Source organism: Penaeus japonicus, unplaced genomic scaffold, assembly GCF_977035675.1.
Source record: "Penaeus japonicus unplaced genomic scaffold, GWHDUDI00000001_assembly GWHDUDI00000001, whole genome shotgun sequence".
In the NCBI taxonomy this organism is placed as follows: domain Eukaryota; kingdom Metazoa; phylum Arthropoda; class Malacostraca; order Decapoda; family Penaeidae; genus Penaeus; species Penaeus japonicus.
The window spans coordinates 53,957,724-53,967,723 of record NW_028234403.1 but is presented as its reverse complement, the minus strand read 5'-3'; the positions used below and the strand labels follow the sequence as shown (position 1 = coordinate 53,967,723).

The 10,000-nt window shown below is 37.0% G+C and overlaps 1 protein-coding gene across 2 annotated transcripts in view; it reads left to right on the top strand.

Moving 5' to 3' along the window:
• The window catches only part of LOC122262565 (uncharacterized), a 15,646-nt gene that overhangs the window by 485 nt on the left and 5,161 nt on the right, over positions 1-10,000 (top strand). Inside the window, exons 2-10 of one of the 2 annotated variants that reach the window (XM_086542583.1) lie at positions 598-930; positions 1,239-1,343; positions 4,740-6,250; positions 6,539-6,693; positions 7,084-7,274; positions 7,751-7,837; positions 7,940-8,056; positions 9,026-9,243; positions 9,755-9,984. In XM_086542583.1, coding sequence (XP_086398709.1) covers positions 631-930; positions 1,239-1,343; positions 4,740-6,250; positions 6,539-6,693; positions 7,084-7,274; positions 7,751-7,837; positions 7,940-8,056; positions 9,026-9,243; positions 9,755-9,984 — 2,914 coding nt within the window. In that variant the 5' untranslated portion in view covers positions 598-630. The remainder of the gene's footprint in view (positions 1-597; positions 931-1,238; positions 1,344-4,739; positions 6,251-6,538; positions 6,694-7,083; positions 7,275-7,750; positions 7,838-7,939; positions 8,057-9,025; positions 9,244-9,754; positions 9,985-10,000) is intronic. The other variant, XM_043030583.2, reaches the window with a different exon arrangement.

Sequence of the window (10,000 nt, the reverse complement as noted above, 5' to 3'; positions counted from 1 at the left end):
GAATTGTCAGTGTTGTGGCGTGATTCACTATTGAGGAATTTTGTTTTGGTTCCTGCATGTTTTGTGAATGTTTGTTTCACGTTTTTTTTTTTTTATTATTATTCTTTGTGAGGAAATGTAATGGTATTAAAGGCCATTTCATTGGTATCTGCGTGATGTTAATGTGTTAATTGATTATGATATAAATATGATTTTTTTTTTTTTTTTTGGTGTTGGTATATTGTTAGATTTAATGTAAGGTATATCTTTGAAAAAAATTACTTTGTTTTAACAAGTAAATATACATAAGGTAATTACTTAATTATTCTAGGAATTCACTTTTTTAAACCTTATGTTACACTGCATTTTTGTGTTAATTATTCCTTCTGTTAGTTCATTATTCCTTCAGTTTTGTAACTAATGCATCATATCAAATGCTGATTAGAATTGCTTTGCTAATAAATCATACATAGACTTATGTATCGTCTCAAAAGGCAAGAAAATAATAGAAAACACAACATCTTTAAATTCCCTACCTAGGCCAAGAAGGGTTAGAATAGATCTGTAAGAACTATATTAATTTCACGAAACCCTTACCTTTTCTGTCTTCACTTACAGCTATGATTATGTGGTTTAGGGTCGGCAGCCACAATGCTCGAGGAAAGACCTAATATCCGCAGGCGGGTAGGCTCGGCTCGGGCGGGATCCGCAAGGGTGGGTTCGGCTCGGCCTGCAGGGGGAAGGGTGAGCTCTGCTAGACCCTCTTCAGACACTCTCCGCCCGAAGTTGCACACGGGAAGACCCTCCTCCGCTCCTGTGCCCAGTCGCCCTTCGTCAGCACCTGTTCCTGAGAGAAAGGAGTCTTTTGGGGTCACCAAGACGTCGTTGCCGCCTGGGAAATTCAAGTCCCATGATGTTTCGCATCTTAATTTAAAAATTGAGGGGAAATCGGTAGGTAGTTGCTTGAGGTGATTAATTAGAGAATAACAAAAGACAAAAAAAGATGTAGATTTTATCATTGTATATGTAGGATATTTTTTGATAACTTGAGTAATTATTAAAAGGTAAAGTTGAGGTATACTTTGTACCTAGAGTAGACGGTAAAAGGTAGTTATTTAGAATAAATGAAACAAACCCACCCTCAAAAAATGAAAAGCCAACAAAAAATCACACATATTCAGTCACATTAATAATATCAATTCGAGCAAGTAAGGAATTCAGATTGTTTACAAAGAAAACGATACCCAATCGTATTCCAGATAAGGTCCGTCGCATATACGCCAAGACGTCATCAGCCTGTTAGCCGTGGTTCTCTGAGAGTCATATCCAGTCATGGCTATTCCACGCCGAGTAGAAGGAAGCAAGTATGTAATGTTTTTCCAGTATAATTATAATGTAATTCAATCTTAATTGTTTTCTTACTATGAAATCTGAATGCAATTTTTCATTTATAATTTAATGTATATACATTATGAAATCACTGTTGGTGTTAGTGTTGGTTTACATATTTTTCCTAAAAGATTTAGATATTTTTTCTTGAAAGATTTACATATTTTTCCCCGAAAACATTTACATATATTTTTCTGAAAAGATTTACATACTTTTTCTTAATAGATTTAAAGTTGTTTATTAAAAAATAAAAATGTCTGATGTAGTTCTTATGTCCTTTTATCATTATTATGGAATGAGTAAGAGAGATCCTAACCTAACCTATCCTAACCTAACCTGACCTAACCTAACCTATCCTAACCTAACCTAACCTAACCTAACCTAACCTAACCTAACCTAACTTATCCTAACCTAACGTAGACTCAACTCCTCTCACTTAACTCACCTAGCCTAGCATAGCTTAAATTATGTGAATGCATCCTAGGCTATCCTATCCCGAGTTCTTTATGACATGTGGAAAAGATGTGAATGAGAATGAGTCACTTCATGATGCAAGAGAAGCAATTAACCCATTTCTGTTTTTCTATTTTGTCTTTATCAGAATTACAGGAATGTGATTATGGTGAAGATTTAATTCAAATGGGTCATTTACATCTGTTGCTTTGTCAGGTTATTCACTTTCATTTATACCTTTTCTAATATCCTAACCCAACTTATGGCATCCTATTCTACTCTAACCTCTCCTCTCTTCTCTTCTTTTCTTTTCTTTTCATTTCTTTTCTTTTCTTTTCTCTCTTATTCTAAGATAATCCAACCTGTTCTCTATTATCTTATCGTATCTTATCTTATTCTAAACTATCCTGCCGTATGCCAGCCTATCCTATCCTCTCCTATCCCATCCCATCCCATCCCATCCCATCCCATCTCATCCCATCTCATCCCATCCCATCCCATCCCATCCCATCCCATCCCATCCCATCCCATCCCATCCCATCCTAGTTTAGTGTTACTTATGGCCACAGGACTTCCCTTTATTCAGTTTTTATGCTGCCTGGGTGGGCTATGTATACCAGAAACTCAATTCAATATTCAGTATATCTTTTTGAAAATTTCCCGTAGTACAGCTAGTATTACTATCCAGTCTGCATTGACCATAGGTAGTGTCAGCATTTTCATTTTTGCATTGTCTGACTCATAAATTTGTTTACTTCTATCTATTCAATATTGTTTGTGCGCATGTATTTATCTTCTTTATCTGTGTCACAATGCAGTGAGATCTGAAGTATGTTTCACTGCGTTAACAACTTTGCTTTATCTGTGTTGTCTATATTTTGCTAGTGTCTTTTACGTAACTTCTCTACCTTATGGGGCAGCATCATAACTGGTGCGACTACCGCAGTGCGCAGAACTGCTAATAACAGTGCCTACTAAAGGTGGTTAAGTACGGCTTATACTTCGCACCTGGTGTATGACTTCACTTCGGGAATCACATATGTATATAAAATTTCTCAAATTGTGGTTTTGTTTATGATTTGGCACACTCTCACAGTTTTATTTTTATGTTATGGATGAGCATTAAAGATTTTGAAAACTTTTATCCTTGTGCAGCAAAATTTGCAGAGCCGGAAAAGCCATTTGGTTCTTGGAATAAGTAGGAAGGTATATTATGTTCAGGAGATGTTTGAATAAACAGTTTGAAGAAATCTTTGTCAAAGTAAAGATTTTGTTTTTTATGCTACTGTCATCGCTTTTGCTGCAGAAGTCAAAACACTATTATTACCTTGAAATGAAATCAAGGATTTCACTAAAAGCACAATATGACTTCAGTTTATCACATTTCAGTAATATGTGACATTTTTAAAATGGATATAAAATACACACACACACACACACACACACACACACACACACACACACACACACACACACACACACACACACACACACACACACACACACACACACACACACACACACACACACACACACACACACACACACACACACACACACACACACACACACACACACACACACACACACACACACACACACACACACACACACACACACACACACACACACATACACACATGATTATACTGTATATATGCGCAAATATATGCAAAGTCGGTAGAGATGATGGTGAATTAGAATTAGAATGAGATTTTCTTTCACACAACCACTACCTTGGTGTTCTCATGTTGAGACAGTCCAAGTATGTGACTGAATATCATTATGTGTATGGGTATATGTGTTTGCTAGTGTTTGTGCATATATGAAAATTTGTATATATATATTTCCATGGCTAGATTAACTCCAGCAAATGCCCAAAGCACAGCCTAGTATTGGTGTCATCTTAATCCATTGACAGCAGATGGCATGATTTGCTGCAAAGGCAGAGCCGGTCGTAGACATGAATGGCACCGTGCCAGACAATGTAAATCTGCCATCCTACTGCATACATATTTTATTAAAACTGCGACCAATGGGTTAACCCTTCTAGTGGTTCCTCTTAAACCCTTCCAAAGGTCCTCTTTGGTTTAACCATCAGCCATTCCAGTGTGGCCTCTTCAGCCATTCCAGTGGTCCCCCTCTGGCTACCTCAAAGGCCTCTTTAGTCCGTCTCATTGTTGCTATCTTGGCTACCCCTCGGCTCCTCTGGTAGTACTCTTTTGGCGTTAAGTAGATATATAGTGCTTAAATTGGTTGATTGGGTGTGATGATGAAATGTGCAAATTTAAAAAAATTCTGCCCTTAGAATGTACTGATAGGATCTTTTTATGAATCTGAAGTTCTCGAAAATTCAGTGGTTACAGCAATTGAATTGGTACTCTATAGTGTTCAGCTTCTCTTGGTGCCCTAAGCATGTATTTCAATGGCATAATGGTTAATCCAACACTGATGTTATGTATGTATGTATGAATGTTTACATGTAAAGATATATGTATGTGTGTATGTATGAATACATGAGTAATTTATTAAATGGAGATTATCATTATAAAAGCTGGATTTCATGCATGGTTTACAATGATTAGTTTGTTCACTTTAAACACGTAAGAGCTTTTGGACACTTTCTTTCAAGGATGCATCGGAACTTATATCCTAAATCAAGGTTTAGATAGAATTGGATATGCTTTCTTCTGTTTTGATTGGTTGAAATTATGTTATTAGATATGCTTGCTTTAATTACCTGCTAGATTGTTTTCAGAAGATGATATATAAGAATGTATTTTTTTAGTGAAATAGTTCTATGATAAGGAAAAATGTGGCAAAAATAGGGTAACTAATTTTATCTACAAATAAGATAAGAGTTTTAACAATAATACATACTGGATAATGCATATTAATCTCCGGTATTCTTCTTCCAGTTTCTCTCAAGTTATAAAAATGGTTGCTATGAGAAGCAGGATCTGGGCAGTGATTCAGAAGGGTCCAGTGTAATTGGCTTTGGGAGCACGTACACTCTGCCACTGACGGTAAACCACCCAATTGTGTATGGAACTGGTCTGTCGTTTCAGCAGCCATATTCCCTGAAGTCCAATTCAGATTTTGGTTTGACTTTTACCAAGAGTGACAGCGATCAGTCTCAAGATCATGAACAGTTTGGGGATACGTACACTCTCAAGTCAGCAACCGATCACCCTAATGTGAATGAACTCGAGTTTGCCAATAAAGCCTACAGACGTTCTCCCGAAGGAAGAGACGACAGGTCTGAAATAGATTCGTACGGGAATGCCAGAGGAATCTTGACGGAAAATACCTACAATCTGAGACCGCATTTAGTGAGCGCGCATAGTGACCTGGAAATTGATAACAATAGTTCCTACCACACTCCGCACAATAGCAGTAACCACTTTAGGAGAGACTTCGACACGACCTCAAACGACGGCTCAGAATGTACCGTTATGAGCTTGGGTCGAAGGATCCAGCTTATGGCAAGTACCGAACCCAAAAAGAGCGAGACCAAGGACGAGAGTTGGGACACAGAGTGGAAAGAACTCCTCAAACAGAATCATGAATTGCTGTTAAAACTTTCCAGCAGGGAAGAACCCCACACCTTAGAGAATTCAGGGAGGTGTGACCATGCAAAAACAGTGTTAGTCCATCACAGTGGAGTCCAGACCCAGCTGTTGGCTAACGATTCAGGAGTTGGCGAAACTTTGGAAATACCTCTTAGAAAAATGTCGGGGGAAGAGAGTTTCCAGGATCATATGGAAAAGCAACCTGAGGAGGTGATAGAAGATACTGAGGACTTTGATGGCCAGGTGTTGGTTGATAATTGTGAAAGTCCAGAATGTGTTTTAGAAGATATAATTGAAGAATCAAGTATGAGTGACAAGTCAACACCAAGGACTATTGTAGATCAACCTCAGGATGACGTAGAAAGCACGACTATTGAAGCCGATTCAAAAATGGATAGCAATTCAAATGGTGATTTCAAATCAGAGGTTTCTAAAGGCTTCCATTCCTACAATAAAACACTGCAGCAAGAAAAGGATGAAGATGTAACCAAAACAAATGAAACTGGCCAAGGGAGGGGGGTCACACCCCTCTCGAACACCTACGACTTTTCATGCACTACAGACCTCCCTACTTACCGCCCTGGCTCTGCTGCTGCATACATTGTGCGAAGTCGCTGGACTTCGGAGAAACGCATCAAGTCACAGGGCTCGAAAGATCTGCTCGAGGCTCTGCAGATGATTGAAGATGAGGAAAAGAAGACCTCAGAAACATATGAGAGAGAACAGGGCAAAGTGGAGAGTGTAGTTGAAGCTCCTGTTATCTTCGTTCAAGATGCGGGCGTCAATACCAGGCAGATATATAATGCGAAAACTTATGAATTTCAACCAACCGAGAGTATGTCCAGTTCTCCAACGAGGTAATTTGTTTGAATAATTCTTTTCTAATTCATTTATGTGCAGTTGTTTCAAATCCTACATTAATTTTCATTATGTTCTTGGATATGTCCTTATCTGGTCACAAGAAAAAATCATAGATATTGCGGAGGTTTTACTAATGAATTATTTTTCTTTGCCATATGCATTACACAGTGCTACCCATATGTCTTATTCTTATCTGACAAAAATTAGTAATACAGTATACTATTCATATCTTGCATATACAAACTTTATATGTTTAATTAATTACCACATATTCCTATCTTTAGATCTATCATGAAAGAGAGTGAGATGAAACCACAAAGTACTCCATCCCCAGTACAAGAATGCCCTGCTACTTTACCTGTGCTACAAGTGCTAGTGGAAAAGGTTTTCCTCTTCACTCAAGATTTAGCTGAGCGCTGGCAACAAGGGACTACAGATGGTAAGTTATGGAACATGCATTGAACACCCTCACCTCTTGGGCAAATTCTGTGGAATGCATGTCTTAGGTTTAAGGCTGAACGTAGGTCACATCAAGTCTTGGCATAGAAGTCCTTCTTCAGTCGCATGAGAGAAATGTGGAAAACAAGACTTCTTTCTTTCTTCTTACTTCTTACTTGAGTTAAAAGAACTTTCAGGATTTTTCTGTTGCAAGAAGACCTACTGACAGAGGGCTTTCCACCTAAACTCTAAATCTTACAGAAGACTAACACATGAAGTTTTGCCAGATTTTGTATTGTGACAATCTCTAACTCTCATACTCACTCAATTTTTAAAGCTGAAAACAATTAAAGTATATTTCCTTTCTCCCAACTGTCTTCCTATTCCGCAGGATCCCAAGAAGAACTCCTAAACCAGATAGTCGAAGCTGAGAGACTACTGGAGAACATCTGTGTCCAAGAGAAACGCAAGGAAGACCCAAAGAAGAGTCCCGAATTCCATGCCAAATGCGAGGAGAAGTTGAGAAACAAGCAAGAAGAAATGGAAGCCAGAATCCAGAAGAATCTAGAACTTATACGAAAGGTGAGACCAATGTGGTTGGAATCTTTTGGTGAAACAAGGGGTTTGATTGCTCTTGTTAAACAAAGGTTGTTGAATGCTTTTATATAAATCTTCCGTTGAAGAATAGGCTGAATTTTTTTAAAGGAAAGTCTTAGTAGCTGTATGTAGTGTAATAGTTTGCATACTTCAATGGATTCTGTATTTACTCAACTGATCATTGAGAATCTTGAATTCAGCTTCATCTGAGGGTCATTTAGCATGTTTCGAATGGTTGTCTTTCAGAAAGTGCATATCACATGTGCTTTGTAAATTATACAACTAGATTCCAATTTGGAATCTTGTTTTATTAGTGTATTATTCATATCTTTAGTATTTAGGGAATTTATAAAATTTGTATAATGAGATAATGCTTGTTAGAATATAGATATAGTTAAATTTACTTATATACTTATCTGAGTAAGAAGGATATAATGCCTTTTCTCCCTGGTATTTTGCAGTTGCTAGACGATAAGAAGACACTGACAGATCAGTGTGAGAAGCTGGTAAAAGACCAAAGAATTTCCGAGAAGAAGAATGCAGACAAGGTATTTTGAGAGAAGTACAACAAACATTCTGAAAAAACGACAACAAAAGAACAGTATGTGGTAAAGGGATGGCATTCTAACCATTTCCAAATCTCTCTGTAGATCAAGCTTATGGAAGACCGACACATGCAGGAGATGAAGTCCCTGCGAGAGAGGATAACGGCGACAGAACAAGAGAAGAAGGAAAAGTGGACCCAGCAGAAGACAAAAGCCATCAAGGTACTTTACTCTTTATTATATACATTTGTTGAAAAGAGGAAGCAAAATGTAAAAAAGGGAATGGAAAAAATGCAAAGGATATATCATTGAAAATTGAAAATTGAAAATGCTACTGCAATATTTCCATAAGATTAAAGTAGGCTTTAACCCATGAAGTGTTCACCCCCTGTAAGTTTGATGTGTCCTCAGAGTGCTAAAAAGTTTAAATTATTTATTTTCCATTCTAAATTTTTTTTTTTTCATTCATAACTCATCTCCAGGAAGGGTTCGAAATTCTGTTATCAAAAGTTTGCCATATTTGTAATAGCCCCAGTGTATGAATGTAGTATAGGACATGTTGGTTTATAGTCTCATTTGAGCAACCAGCACACCAGACCATCATCTGATTGCACTTTTCATTACAATGAGCCCAAGAAATGCAATTTCATATGTGTCATTTATGTATCCGATTCCTGTTGTATGAATGACTCATGCATCTTAACTGTCTGACAGTAGAAATATTTATGCACTGTCCACTTTAGTTTTTTTTAGTTTTTTTTTTTTTTTTTGTCCACTTTAGTTTAGTTTTCTTTCTTTTCTTTTATACAAAGATGGTTCTACGCATGCATAAGTCACCAAGAAGATAATTAGAATCTTTATACTCCATTCCTCAAATTTTCAAGATTTTTTTTTCTTTTGTCACTTTTATCATTGCTATTGATATTGTTATAATGATAGTAATGATGATAATATTATAGTTAGTAATTATTATAATACTAGAAATAAAAAAAAACATTTTCACAGGTGTTATCATGTAGACCTGTTAATTGACTTCTTGGTTACTAAACATTTGTAGAAGCATCTTTGGGTAAAAAAAATATATATATATATGATAAATAGATAATACAAAACCATGGTGGACAGTGCATGATCTCAGCATCAATAAGTTAAGGGTTATCAGATTCCTAAAAACTTGACTCAAATTCGCAGGAAACCACCTACCGGGGACTGGAGACGAAGATGAAAGACCTGACGGCAAAACACCGCGACGAAATAAGCGAGTTAAAAGCCCAGCACTGGGAAGCCCTGAGGGAAGCCGAGGAGAAGATGATAGCGCAACTGAGATCTCAAGAGGAGGAGCTGAAAAAGAAGTATGAGCAGGAGAAAGAAGAAGCTTGTAAGAAGGAAAGAGAGAGAGAACAGCAGAGGTGAGGATTTTTGTTATTGATGTGGCAAGTTTACGGTTGATTTTTTTTAAGGAAAAGAATATTATGACTCAAGGTTTCATATGTTTGAAAGGTAATGTTAATTGGTTTAGGGATTACAATAGTGGGTATTTTGTTTATGCTTAAATATTCTTATTATATTATGAATTTAGTTGCAGTGTGAGGTATTGAAATGTATGTCTGATAATAAGTTTTAACAATCTGACAATCATTCATAGAAAGAAGACTCAAATACCTTTGATTTTTACACAGTATATATATATATGTTGCCATGATAAAGATATGAATACAAGAGATAGATATATATATGATTCACACACACTATGAATGCAATTCATTTGTACTGTGGTATCAGGTTGTATAAAATGAAAGAATTTGATTATGGCAGTGGATTAATGAATAGAAAAATCTTCATTCATATTTCACTTTATAAATATTATGTGTGAACAGTAGAATTGTGAATACTTTCGTAATGAGAAATATATTGTCACAGGCTAGATTTAGAGGTCCGACAAAGCGAGCAACTGTCCCTGAGTCGACTGGAGACAGTGCGCAAGCAGCAAGAAAGGGACATCAAATCCCTGATTGAAGAGCATCATCGCACCTTAGAGAGGGAACGGTCAGAGCGTGAAGCAGCCCTGAAAGAGGCCAATAAAGAGAAGCAAAGAATTGTGGAGGAGAACGAGGAAAAGACTCGGGCTCTGAACCGCAGACACGAGGCAAGTATCATTTCTTTTTT